The 14,320-nt window shown below is 39.1% G+C and overlaps 1 protein-coding gene across 1 annotated transcript in view; it reads left to right on the forward strand.

The window, feature by feature from the left end:
* The first annotated feature begins 9,097 nt into the window (after positions 1–9,097).
* The window catches only part of PTER (phosphotriesterase related), a 46,757-nt gene continuing 41,534 nt past the window's right edge, over positions 9,098–14,320 (forward strand). Inside the window, 4 exon segments of the mRNA XM_036760518.1 lie at positions 9,098–9,374; positions 9,377–9,528; positions 11,400–11,448; positions 11,451–11,664. Coding sequence (XP_036616413.1) covers positions 9,098–9,374; positions 9,377–9,528; positions 11,400–11,448; positions 11,451–11,664 — 692 coding nt within the window.

Raw genomic sequence — 14,320 nt, forward strand, 5'->3', positions numbered from 1 at the left:
AAGAGAGAAGAAAGATAGAAAGAAAAGGAGGGAAGGAAGGAAGAGAGAGAGAGGGAGGGAGGGAGGAAGGAAGGAAGGAAAGAAGGAAGGAAGGAAGGAAGGAAGGAAGGAAGGAAGGAAGGAAGGAAGGAAGGAAGGAAGGAAGGAAGAGAGAAAGAAGGGAGAGAGAAAGAAGGGAGAGAGAAAGAGAGAAAGAAAGGAAGGATGGGAGAAAGAAAGAAGGAAGGAAGGAGGAAGGAAGGAAGAAAGCACTAAGCAAGAAAGAAAGAGGAAATCACAACTGTTGTAGCCAGTAGCACTGGATTGTTCAATCCCAGGAGAAAAATGTTCCTGGTGGAAGTAAAGAATCATAGCCAATAGACTCATAGCAGCTATTGAAACTGAGTTTTATGCTCTTATTCTGACACGGAGAAAGGTGGAGTTTTTCAAATTTAGCAACATATAAAGGTTAGTTACATAGAAAGTGTTTTGGGAACAATGAGATTACACTTGCAGTAGCTTCAGGATATTAGGACAGTGAGTAGTTAGTGAGTCACATTGCATTTTGACCTGAACAGAAATAATATTTTTTTTGCATTTTGGTGAGAATATTTTTATTTTAGTTGAATAAATGGATAACCAATTAAAGAAACCCATATTATTTGACTTTTGAGATTATCTATTCATTTGGGGAAGCTATGCCTCTTAAGGAAACTTTTGTGACTAGCTACGAGTGCGTGAAACTACCAAATCAACTGTTTTGAATAAATTCGTCAGCCAGTTAAGTCCATTTTCTTTTGCTTTGGATCTGTGAGTTACTATGTATAAAGAACTTCCAATATGTAAATTCTCCCCATTGATGTATTTTTGCAACATCCCTAAGTGGGTCTTTGAGAGTTGCTTGGGGCACTGAAAAGTTAGCTTGCATCTTGTCTCAAACTTAGCATACATCAGAGGCATGACTTGAATCTATGCTTTCCTGACTCCAAGCCTGGCACTCTGCCTACTACACCATTCTACCTTTCAATTAAATCAAACAACTCATCAATTCATTTTTCCATTGGTTTCCAGTTTTTACTGAATCAATTAAGACTTAAGTTATGTGAAATGTTGTCAATTTTTGCTCTAGCAAAAAAAAAAATCAGGCAAAAATAGGTCTCTTGTATATGGACAATGGCCCAAGAGACCTGGAATGGAGGAATCATTTGTCAAGTGGGATTTATTGTGTGGAGGCCACTTTCCTTCTTTTCTAGAGGGTATACAACTGTCATTATGTTTATTTCCCTGATGCTTAGTTTAGAAAATACCATCACGCGTGTTATATAAGGATCAATTGATGGAACTGAGAATGTTTTGCCTAGAGAAGAGAAGACTCGGGGAGAACATGAGAGTTGTCTTCAAATATTTGAAGGATTGTCATGTGGAAGGGAGATTTGATTTGTTCTCTTTGATCCAGGGGGGCAGAATTATAAGTATCGCAAGAAGTTGCAAAGTAGCAAATTTAGATCGAATGTCAAAAAAGTAAAAAAAAACAGAATCAGATAGCTCGAGAGAGTGGATCCCACCTTCCTGGGAGCTCTTTAGGCATCAACTGTCGGGTACGTCAGAGAAGGGATCCCTATCAGGGAAACGTTGGCCTCAATGGCCATAAAGGTCACTTCCAACTCTCAAATTCTGTGATACTGGATCCATCTCCTTCCTTAGCCAATAAATAAATAAGGGAGCCCAAGAAACAAACAAAAATAGATTTCTCCAAGACCAGGATTTGCCTTTGACTATTACTGGAGTGGTTTCCATTGAGTACAGCAACTGTTCCTTGGTGATTTTGAGGAGCTCAGTCTTGCTTGTTTGTCACCATTTGGCAACTTGATGGATATATTTATTATTACCTCTATGGAAGTGGTTGGATTGCCTTATAAGGTAAGGCATCCTTACTGATTCTTTAAAATACTATTTAAGTTAAAAATCCATATACAACAGAACCATTTACAATAAATCTCAGAAAAGGTAGAAATACATTAAGTACTTATACATTGAGAAAATTCCTTCCCTCCATTGTTCCAAGAAAGAAATCCCTGCTGTTTTTGAGAACATGAGCTGCCAATTGGGATACTTGGGATGTGGACATTTATTGTACTGAAAGATTTAAAAGGTAAGGAGTCTGACAGAAATGTCTTAAAACAGAGCCATGTAATAAATACATTTCTGTTGTGAGTCAAATTGAAATAATAAATATTGTGTTTTTATAGAGCACTATAGTATTGCAGGCTGTGTACATGGTCCACATTAGATTTGTGGGCCAATCCAATGTAGGAACTTTGAAAGACTGGAAACCAAACCCGCCATTTGGGGGTTACTGCTTAGAGAAGCTTCGTTCTTAGAAAGTTTGAAAATTACTGGACTTTGTTGTATCCAAAAATTTCATACCTTGGCATGAAATTGTCTAATTTTGTATAGTGGTAGTATTATAACCAATGAAGCTGACTGAATATGTTTACTGATGCTGGAAACTTTTCTAAGGTCTCTCCTGACAAGATAATGGAAAAAATGTATTGAAGGGAGCTAGAATCCTTACAAGCACCTCACAAAACAAGAGTTAGAAATAGAAAGGCACCAAAAAGGGAGGAAAATGCTTCAAAACTATGTTAAAGTATACAAGCCAATTAAAATAGAAAATGACCAAAGTGAAGAAAATGCTAATATAATTTAAAAATACAATAGAACAGTTGAATCAACTCAAATCCAAATGCCACATTGTGGGGAGGGGGCGGCAGCGAAGCCAATGTCAGACAGCTTGCAATGGCCTTAAGTGAGTAAACCACATCTCTAAAGAAATTAAGCAAGAATGACCATGAGCAGAAAAATGCGAAACCAAATAAAAGAACTTGGATAAAGTAACAAATCAATGGATAGAACTCGAGTTAAAATTTTTAAAGACTTAAAGAAAGATCTAGGAGAAATGATGAAGTAACCAAAATGGAGATTATTATAGAAAATCTTAAAAGGCTCCTAAAAATCCAATACCACCAAAAGAAAACAAACCTGAATTGTACATGATATAAAGTTGCTAGAAATACAGATTCACAAAGCATCGTAGAATTGTAGCCCCGAACCAGGATCCATGAGGACTCATATGAACAGACCAAGAGGATAGATCAGTATGTAACACTCTCAGGATTATGGGTACCTCAGAAATTTTAGAAAGACAAGAATCTGAACATTACATTCCAGAAAATCATTAAATGAAACCATTCGAAATTAGACAAAAAGTGATGAAATAACAGTAGAAAAGTTTTCCTAATAACATAGATAATATCACTTAACCTACTTTTCTTTTTTTTAGGGATGTAAACAGTTCAACTTTTTTAAAATTTATTTAATATATTTAGTTTTCAGCACTGATTTTCACAAGAGTTTGAATTACAAATTTTCTCCCCAGTTCTAGCCTCCCGCCTGCTCCAAGATAGCGTACATTCTGGTTGCCCCGTTCCCCAGTTAGACCTCCCTTCTGTCACCCCAGTCCCCTCAAATCCCCTTTTCCCTTCCTTTCTTGTAGGGCAAGACAAATTTCTACGCCCCATTGCCTGTGTATCTCACTTCCTAATTGCATGCAAAAACTTTTTGTTTGTTTTTGAACATCTGTTTTTTAAACTTTGAGTTTCAGATTTTCTCCATTCTTCCCTCCCCACCCACCCTCCCTAAGACAGGAAGCAATTCAGCATAGGCCACATGTGTATCATTATGTAAAACCCTTCCACAATACTCATGTTGGGAAAGACTAACTATATATTGCTCCTTCCTAACCTATCCCCCTTTATTGAATTTTCTCCATTGACCCTGTCCCTTTTCAAAAGGGTTTGTTTTTGATTACCTCCTCCCCTATCTGCCCTCCCTTCTATCATCCCCCCTTTTTTAACTTCTTCCTCCTTCTTTCCTGTGGGGTAAGATACACAATTGAGTGTGTATGGTATTCCCTCCTCAGGTCAAATCCAATGAAAGCAAGATTCACTCATTCCCCCTCACCTGCCCCCTCTTCCCTTCCTACAGAACTGTTTTTTCTTGCCACTTTTATGAGAGATAATTTACCCCATTCCATCTCTCCCTTTCTCTCTCTCTCAGTATATTCCTCTCTCATCCCTTAATTTTATTTTTTTTATAGATATCATCCCTTCATATTCAACTCGCCCTGTGCCCTCTGTCTATACATATATATATATATATATATATATATATGTATATGTATATATATACACACACATATATATACACATACATACACACATACATATACATACCCATACACACACACACATATATATTTATAAATATATATATATATACACACATATATACATGCATATTCCCTTCAGTTACCCTAATACTGAGGTCTCATGAATTATACATATCATCTTTCCAAGAAGGAATGTAAACAAAACAGTTTAACTTTAGTAAGCCCCTTGGGATTTCTCTTTCTTGTTTACCTTTTCATGCTTCTCTTGACTCTTGTGTTTGAAAGTCAAATTTTCTGTTTAGCTCTAGTCTTTTCACTGAGAAAGCTTGAAAGTCCTCCATTTTGTTGAAAATCCATATTTTGCCTTGGAGCATGATACTCAACTTTGCTGGGTAGGTGATTCTTGGTTTTAATCCTAGCTCCATTGACTTCTGGAATATCGTATTCCAAGCCCTTCAATCCCTTAAGGTAGAAGCTGCTAGATCCTGTGTTATTCTGTGTTTCCACAATACTCAAATTGTTTCTTTCTGGCTGCTTGCAGTATTTTCTCCTTGATCTGGGAGCTCTGGAATTTGGCAACAATGTTCCTAGGAGTTTTCTTTTTGGGATCTTTTTCAGGAGGCGATCAGTGGATTCTTTCAATTTCTATTTTACCTTCTGGCTCTAGAATATCAGGGCAGTTCTCCTTGGTAATTTCTTGAAAGATGATATCTAGGCCCTTTTTTTGATCATGGCTTTTAGGTAGTCCAATAATTTTTAAATTATCTCTCCTGGATCTATTTTCCAGGTCAGTGGTTTTTCCAGTGAGATATTTGACATTGTCTTCCATTTTTTCATTCCTTTGGTTCTGTTTTATAATATCTTGATTTCTCATAAAGTCACTAGCTTACACTTGCTCCAATCTCATTTTTAAGGTAGTATTTTCTTCAGTGGTCTGTTGGACCTCCTTTTCCATTTGGCTAATTCTGCCTTTCAAGGCATTCTTCTCCTCATTGGCTTTTTGGAGCTCTTTTGCCATTTGAGTTAGTCTTATTTTTTAAGGTGTTGTTTTCTTCAGTATTTTTTTGGGTCTCCTTTAGCAAGTCATTGACTTGTTTTTCATTGTTTTCTCACATCACTCTCATTTCTCTTTCCAATTTTTCCTCTACTTCTCTAACTTGCTTTTCCAAATCCTTTTTGAGCTCTTCCATGATCTGAGACCAGTTCATGTTTTTCTTGGAGGCTGTTGATATAGGCTCTTTGACTTTGTTGATTTCTTCTGGCTGTATGTTTTGGTCTTCTTTGTCACCAAAGAAAGATTCCAAAGTCTGAGACTGAATATGAGTGTGTTTTCACTGCCTGGCCATGTTCCCAGCCAACTTATTTGACCCTTGAGTTTTTCATCAGGGTATGACTGCTTGTAGAGTAGAGAGTACTTTGTTCCAAGCTTGAGGGGATGTGCTGTTGTTTTCAGAGCTATTTCTATACAGCCAGCTCTGCCACACTAGCACTCCTCCTTCCCCAAGAACTCCCAACCCAGACCTGACACAAATCTTAAGCAGGCTCTGCACTCCCACTCTGATCTGCCACTTAATTCCTCCCACCAGGTGGACCTGGGGCCAGAAGCAAGTCCAGCTGTAGTTCTGTAGCTGCACCACCTTCTGCCGCCCCCAGGGCAGTGGCTGAATCACAAACTCCTTCCACTCTGTCCCTGCAGCTTTTCCCACTAACCTTTTCTGTTGTCTTTGGTGTTTATGGGTTGAGACGTCTGGTAACTGCCACATCTCACTGATTCAGGGAGCTAGGGCTTGTTCCACCAGGCTCCTGGTCTGATTGGTCCTGCCGCCACCCATGCTGAGCTCCGCTCCCCTCCACTCCCAGCTCCGTGCACGATAGACCTCACCCAGCAACCATCCAGGTTGTCCTGGGCTGGAGCCCTGCCTCCCTCTGCTATTTCATGGGTTCTGCAGTTCTAAAATTTGTTCAGAGCGATTTTTTATAGGTTTTTGGAGGGACCTCTGCTTTTCTTTTCTTTAGAGGCAATCAGTGTTGAGTGACTATCTCAAGGTCACACAGCTAGTAAGTGTTTGAGGCCAGATTTGAACTCAGGTCCTCCTGACTCCATGGCCAGTGCTGTATTCATTGGGCCACCTAGTTGCCCCTCATTTAACCCACTTTCAATTAAATAAGCAGTGTAAGTAATTCTTCCCAGTACTAGTGAGGGACTTAGGGCAGTCTATCCACATTATCTTTCTTCCTGTGTCTACATAGCACATGTTTACAAGTCAGTTGACTATATAATAGATAAAGACTGCTGGAGTTGGAGACAGGAAGATCTGAGTTCAGATTCTGCCTAGCTGTGTGATCTTGGCCAAATCATTTTGCAGACCTTGAAGCTCTCTCTATATCAGCTATTGTTGTTGTTACTGCTGTTGCATGAACTAGTCAATCAATAAACACTTATTAAGCACCTGCTATGTGCCAGAAACTGTGCTAAATGTCAAGACTACATAGAAAGGAAATAGATAGTTCTGGTTCTTAAGAAGATCACAATCTAACAAGGGAGACAACATGAAAATACGGCTGTGTTTTGCATAGTGTACAAACTATAGGCAGGATAAATTGGACTTAAGCAAGTGAGGGAAGGCATTTATCCCTTAAGAGGGATAAGGAAAGGCATCCTCTGGACAGTGGGATTACAGCTGGGACTTGAAGTAAGCCCAGGAAGCCAGGAGGGCAAAGAGGAGGAGAAAACAGAAAAACGAACTGCCCTTATGGAAGATCGAACCCAATAACTTGGGCATGTGGGCACCAAGAATTAACCAATAGCTCCAAACAGCTACAGAATCCTAGCAACAAAACGTGTGCCATCATAAGAAGGAAATTTTTGTAATGAGCAATCATTGAGTGAAGACCGTTAATGCTATGTTCCTTTGAGCCAAAGCAGGATTCTCTGTTACCTTCCCCTCAGAAATGGAGTGTCACCCATCAACTTTATCTTGGCCTTGTTATTACAGTACCAGATAACAATAAAGTATACTGGTCACTTGCAACCAAAGTTTACCTCCAATCAGGCAAATTCATGGGATTTCCTCAAGAACCATATTTTGGCAGTCTCCACAATACTTCAGTGACTGGCAACTAGTTGGTAACTGAATTGATGCTATCTCCTTTCTTAAGCTCAGTCATACCCACACTTTTGAGCTGTTAAGATTTTATAAACCTGGATTCTATGACAGACCTCTCTTCCTAAGTTCAAATCTTGCCTCAGACACTTCCTAACTGTGTGACCCCAAGCAAGTCACTTAACCCTGTTTGCCTCAGTTTCTTCATCTGTACAATGAGCTGGAGAAGGAAATGGCAAACTACTCTGGAATTTTTGCCATGAAAAGCCTAAATAGGGTCACAAAGAGTTGAACATGAATGAAAACAACGGAACAACAAATTTCTAATAGATTGTAGGATAAGGGCTTTTCAACCTCAGATGCTTTTAAACCTGGGGCCCATGAATTTTTAAAAATACATATTCTGATAACTATTTCAATAGAATTGGTTTAGTTTTGAACCCCACGTGTTTTATTTTATGCATGATTTTGAGAAGGGGTCCATGGGCTTCAAATGGGTCTATGACATACAAAAAGTTAATAGCCCCTGGACCAGATGGTCCCTTATAGCTCTAAATCTGGGATCCCATGTTTCCTTTTTAAAAATAACAGCTGGCATTTATATAACACTCCAATGTTTACAAAGTGTTTTACATACATTATTTCATTTAAGCCTCACTACCACCTTGTGTGGTTGGTTCTGTCATTTTCCCACTTCCAAGCGAAGAAATTGAGGCTCACAGAGTAACTGATCTCCCCCCTCCTCCAGTCACAAAACTTCTAAGTGTTTGAGGCAGGATTCAAACCCAAACCTCCTAAATGTGAGTTCACCTTTCTGTACCCTCACAAGAATACCTAGGTAGCCATACAGTAAGAACACAGACATGTGATACACACTTAAATCATTGTTAATTAATTGCATCATGAGGTTCTTGTCATCGAAAATAAGAATTTCACATATAACTGAGAATCATTATCTATAAAGTCATTTTTGAGGTTTGCTGAAAATCTTCCTTATGTCCCCTACAACCTCCGTAATCTCCATAGTAGAGAATATTTGACATGAGATGGGTTTGGAGTCGGCAGGCCTGAATTCTAATTTAAGCTCTGATTCTTGTTACCTGTGTGACATGGGCATGATCTATAATCTCATTGGACTTGGATTTCAGTACGTGTGATGACAGCATTGGACTAAATTATTTCCTAAGATCTCTCCTTACCAGTTCTAAATACTGAAAAATCTACGTTAAGTGGGATGTGATTCCCTTTCCCAGCTTTTCTTTAAAGGACACAATGTAAAGTAAGAAGCATGCCTTATCTGAACAATGACTAATGGAAGAGTCTTCTTAACTTGGTATAAACCTTGAAGGTTAGAGAGGGCAAGAAAAATGAGGATTGCGGTAGGGGGATCTGAAAGGGCATAGCTAAGACTAATGAGATGAAATTAAGTGAAAGAAAAATGTGGACTGAATATCAAGAAATATTTCCTCCAGATGGGGCTGTGATTAGATCTTGCAGTAGTATCCCAATGGAAGTGGTATGAGCCTTCTCTATCACCCTTGTCACTTAAAACTGGACTGGACTTTAAATGCTCCAAAAAAAACATAGTAAGAAAGAGCCTAACTTTGGCAGGATGATAAGTGAGATGACATCTCTAATTTCATTGACTCAGTCCCAGTTGTCTGCTCCTAATCACACATCCTCCCATGGATGGAAGGGGTTTGTGTTTCTGTTAAATTTTACCTGACTACTTGTCTTTTTTTCTTTTTCAGAAAATATTTTTGTTAAAATTCTGTCCTTGGAAATGGCTTCCTTAAGTGGCAAGGTGCAGGCAGTTTTGGGGCCTTATGGAACCAGGTCAACTTGGCAGGACTTTAACCACAAACACTTGAGCATGATCTTTGACTGAAGCTACTCCCCTCCTCCTTCAGGCCAAGAAGCTTTGTCTAAGGAACCCCTCATAATGTGGAACTTGTTTTGAATTCAGAAGAAGTCATATTCCCACAATGAGAACTTTCAACTAAATCAGGAGACTGAAGCCATCAAGGAAGAGCCTTTGAATTACAAAGCCAGTGGTCCAGGGCTCTGATGGAAAATACAACCAATGCACTTAGTCAAGATGTGAAGACTTTGAAGTGGTCTATGGGAGAGAATGGGGTCCATATGATCTCTGCCGCTGGATTTTATGTGGGTGCCACACCCTCTCCAAAGAACCGTGTCATGTCAATAGAGCAGGTAAACAATTCTTAATCAATATTTACACATAAGATTAGAGTAGTATTGTGTTTATCTCCTAATTTATCAGAGAACTTCAGCAGCAAATGAAAATCTCATTGGCTCAGAGGCAATGGCACATGCTACAGAGTCATGGGGGCACAGAAGGAGATGGAGATTGAACCCTGGATCATTCACACTTCATAAAGAAAACTTTGAACAAAGAAAATTTTGATGTACCCTATGTTGAAAGATTCAAAATAATGATAATTATATTTCATATGTATTGTATCAATGCTCAGTAGTGGTACCATGGCCTGTTTATAAACCTCAGTTTTTCATTATAAAGCTCAATTATACAAGCTCAATTTTCCTTCACGATTTTATAATAACCCAGCAGTAAAAATTCACTGTAGGGTGAAACTTGGCAGGCAGAGACTTGGCAAGTTTGGAAAGTTTTTTTTACCTCTCCCTTTACGAAGTTGGGGGTTGGAGGGATTGTGGAGGAGAATCTACTCATCTGTTTTTATCTGTATCATGTTATTGAGTAAGAAGGATGAGTTCAGAGAGGAGAAGTAAGAATGACTCTTTACGGGATGGGGAGAAATAGAGAAACACTCCCCAAAGCATATATTTACCACCATCTATTCAACAGCAGAGCAGCTGTAATTTTTGCAAGGAACAATTAATCTTTAAAATTTGTTTGACAGAGGGTTCATTTTCAAAATTATAATTCTCCATTTCTTCAGTCATGAGGACTTTACTTTTCCAAAATATGTAGGTAAAACTGAATGGACTATATTCCTTGCATTCTATTCTCCCAGCAATGCTTGCACACATTCCCAATTACTTTTAACAACCATCTTAAATGCATGAACCAAAACGTATAATGTTATAGGACAAATGTATTGTGTATAGTATTTTCTGTTTGTGTGGGATAAAGGATTGAATAAAGAAGGTGGAATAACAGATTTGCTCACCATAGACTTAATATATTCCATAGCTGTCCCTTTGTCTGCCAGACATTCGAGTTTGGGCATAGACTACTTTCTCAATCCATGCATTACCTAATTGTTCTTTTCCTTATTTTGTTAATTGATCTTAAAGTCAAGAGTTTTAAATATTTATATTAAGAAAAACAGCATGTTACAGTGCTAGTCTTGAAATCAGGAAATTCTTGCTTCAAATTCTGCCTCTAACATAAACTAACTGACTGTGAGACAAAACAAAATTGATGTTTTTGTGACAGTAAACTAAGCCATCTTTTGTCTCAATTCTTACCCAGCCCTTAGTTATTGAATGGGTGTTGCCTCAGACAAACTGAGGCCTGAAAAAGATGTTAATTTAGAAAGGCTAAGGTCATCCACTGCATCCTGGGCCTTCACCAGTTGTCCTGACTTGTGTCCTGCCATGGGACTTCACTGACCCTAGAAGAGAGAGTGAAGCTGATGACTTTGCACAACCCTGCCTCACTTAAATCCAATTCACTTGCAAGTCAAGATATCAACCTGGTAGTGTCATTGGTCCTCTTCAAGAATAAAGGACAAACAATTGACCATGAGCAAGTTGTTTAACCTACCAGTGCACCCAGGAAACCTTCAAACAAGATGAGTTGAATTGCTTCTTTATAGCAGTGGAAGAAATTTCCAAAAACCAATGAAATCACCAGTCTGGAATCCTATCTCCTACCCTCGCCCCATCCTATGAAAAATCTGTAGGAAATGTGCTTTAAGTCTTTGAGTTGGAAGAATCATGTAACATTGTTTCATACTTAATAGTGCCTAATAAGTATTCAATAAATAGGTGTTGAATTAAATATCTGCTGACTAGATTTCTTCACCACATACTTTTACATACTCTTTTGTTTATAAGGTGTTCTCATTCTTCTTTAGCTTACTGATATTCTTATTAATGAAATACTACATGGAGCTGATGTGGAATGTGGAAGTGTGGAAACATTGGAGAAATTGGCTGTTCCTGGCCTCTCACTGAAAGCAAGAATAAGGTACTTCAGGCAACAGCCCCATGCACAGTCTTACTTGGATGGCCGGTTATCATCCATGCTGATAGGAATCCATACTCACCCTTTAAGATTATATGAATCTTGAAAGAAGTTGGGGCAGACATCTCCAAGACAGTTATGTGTCACCTTGACAGGTAAGAAGGCTATATGGTGTATCAGTAAGGCAAGTGTCACAATATGAATAGTGACCATGAATATGCTTGTATGGTTCTGTATCACAGAATATAAGAGATTCTCCATATAGAAGGCAGAATAAGTAAAACATTTATTCAGACACCAGAGGATCAAATCCCAAAACCAATAACTCCAATTCAACATAGCAGCAATTACATCCCAAAACCAGTAAGCCCACTTTATCATAACAGCAAGGAACTTAAAACACAGTATCACAGCAGGGAGCCGATCCATCCCATAACCTTCCCCTCTGCTGGGGTCTTCCCATAAATACTCACTGACAAATCTTAGCTGTCTGCTTGCCTGCTGTTGCAACAATTTGGCTAGCAGCTGTTGTGGGGGTGAAAGACCAACACAAGCCCAACAACAAGAATGCTGCCAGCACAGGTTCTTTTGATCTGTTTTACTAAGGAAAGCAATATTAAGGGGTTAACAATCTTATTTCAATCCAACATACAAATATAATTCACTTAGTTCAGGGGAAAAAGCCAGCACCCTGAACTTCAGAGCAAATACAAACATACATTATAAACAGACCAAATACAATTCATAGTTACCAAGAAACCATCAACATCTGGGTGAGCAGGGAGGCTCTTAGAGTAGCTGCCCAGAGTCCTGCGCCTCCAGGAGTGAGCGCCTCAAGCAAATAGCTCTGTTCTCTCTTTTTATACCCTCTTTAGTCCTCATCAAACATCATCTGAGTGACCAGAACTCAGGCTCCTACTATTGGCTCTGGTCTTAGCAACTTCTTTTAGGACCCTCAGGGCTTCACACACACATAGGCTTAGCACCTAGTAGATAAAGGTTTGGGCCTGGGGCTTTGCACCTAGTAAGGCTCAATCAAAGATACTTAATTAATTTATCATTCTGAAACAGTAAAAAAAAACTCCCAACTTAATCGATATTACACCTGCGTCCTTTCCTCCCCCAGTTCTGAGAGAGAGCTTAATGGCTACCTTCAGAGTACATATACCCTTTTTAGAGCCCAAGAGCTTCACAAACTTTGTTAATTAGCAAAAAGGTATGGGCCTTCCTACAAACAAGCCTCTCCTACTCAAGCTTCCCTTAACCAGCTTGAGACCTGTTAATGGTATTAATGGGCAGGGAAGATCTTTAATCACAAGTGGGAACCAGTTTTGTTCAGAATACAGCTAAAAAGCCTGATATGTGCATATGGCCAAATTAATCAGCCTATAGGTTCTGATGTTTATTTTGTTAGCCTACCAGGAGATGAGCAAATCATTTCAATCTGCAATGGTCATAGAAATTAAGCACTGTTTGTCAAGTTTAAACATGTGCAAGATTTTATATTACAATCATGGACAATTTACCATATTAGGTAATTGTATGGAGTTGTAGAGTAACTTGCATTAATAAAAAGAGTAAATGGAAGGGTTCTCCCAAGAGACTGTTGATATGTAGCCTTTCATTCCCACATTACCATGCTGGATTTGAGATGGTCATTTTGGAATTGGTGGTTCTTCGAAAAGCCCATGAGAAATAAAAACAAGAAGAGTAAAAAAAAATGTGTAAAGCAAGAGTGTAGATTTTCATTAAAGTTCTCTGATGCCTCACTCTGGCCTGGACATCTGTCCTGAGTTCATGACCACTAATCCTGGAGCACAGGCCCTGGCAGGAGTGACTGAAGCTGAAAAGCTTACAAAAAATTTCCTCCTCAGTGAATTGAGCCAAGAGCAATGAAATCACAGATCCATATTAAAGGAAGATAATGAGTAAGAGGGAAGGGGGAAGGACATAAGCACTTATAGAGGACCTACTATGTGACAGGAAACTTGCTGAGTTTTGGGTTTTTTTAAGATTTTGTTGGGTTTTTTTTTACGAATATCCTTTCATTTGATCTTCACGACAACACTATGAAATAGGTTATATTATTATCATCCCCATTTTACAGAAGAAGAAACTAAGGCAAATAGAGGTTAAGTGATTTACCCAGAAAAACACAGCTAGTAAATGTCTGTATTTGAACTCTAGTCTTTCAGACTCCCTGCCCAGAGCTCTATCCACTACACCACCCCCAGCTGTTCATTCAGTAATTCATGAATGAATGAATAAGAGGAAGAGAAAGTACTTATTAAGCAGTTACTATGTGTTATACGTTGTACCATTGTGCAGTGTGCAGTTACTCAGTGTCGCACATTAATCAGTTGTTATATATTATACATTGGGCTAAGTAGTAGGGATTATAAAAAAACAAAAACAAAGGTAATCCCTGTTCTCAAGGAGTTTCCCTGCTAAGTGCTAAAACAATAGCGGGAATGGTGGCCAAGGAGGGATGCAATGGTCCTGAGAGTCACAGGGATAGTGAGTGGGGCCAGAGATTAACATGTCCCATCCAGGAACATTGGCAGAGTTGAATGATTCCAGAACTGGGGGTGGGGGGAGGGGTACATGGTGAGAAGAGGGGCTGTACGTCTGTACATTGTAGCAATGAAATTATCTGTATTAGAAGGGAAGGCCAGACAATAGGGAATGAAGGGAAGCATGGTCACTGGGGCTTTCCTGAAGTAGTGGTCTTGGGAGAGTCAATCACCAATCAGGAAATCCGGGCTCTTTGGCAGAGAATTCTCCCAGTGCCAGGGCTGAGAGACAAAGAAC

This window comes from Trichosurus vulpecula, chromosome 5, assembly GCF_011100635.1.
Source record: "Trichosurus vulpecula isolate mTriVul1 chromosome 5, mTriVul1.pri, whole genome shotgun sequence".
Lineage (NCBI taxonomy): Eukaryota > Metazoa > Chordata > Mammalia > Diprotodontia > Phalangeridae > Trichosurus > Trichosurus vulpecula.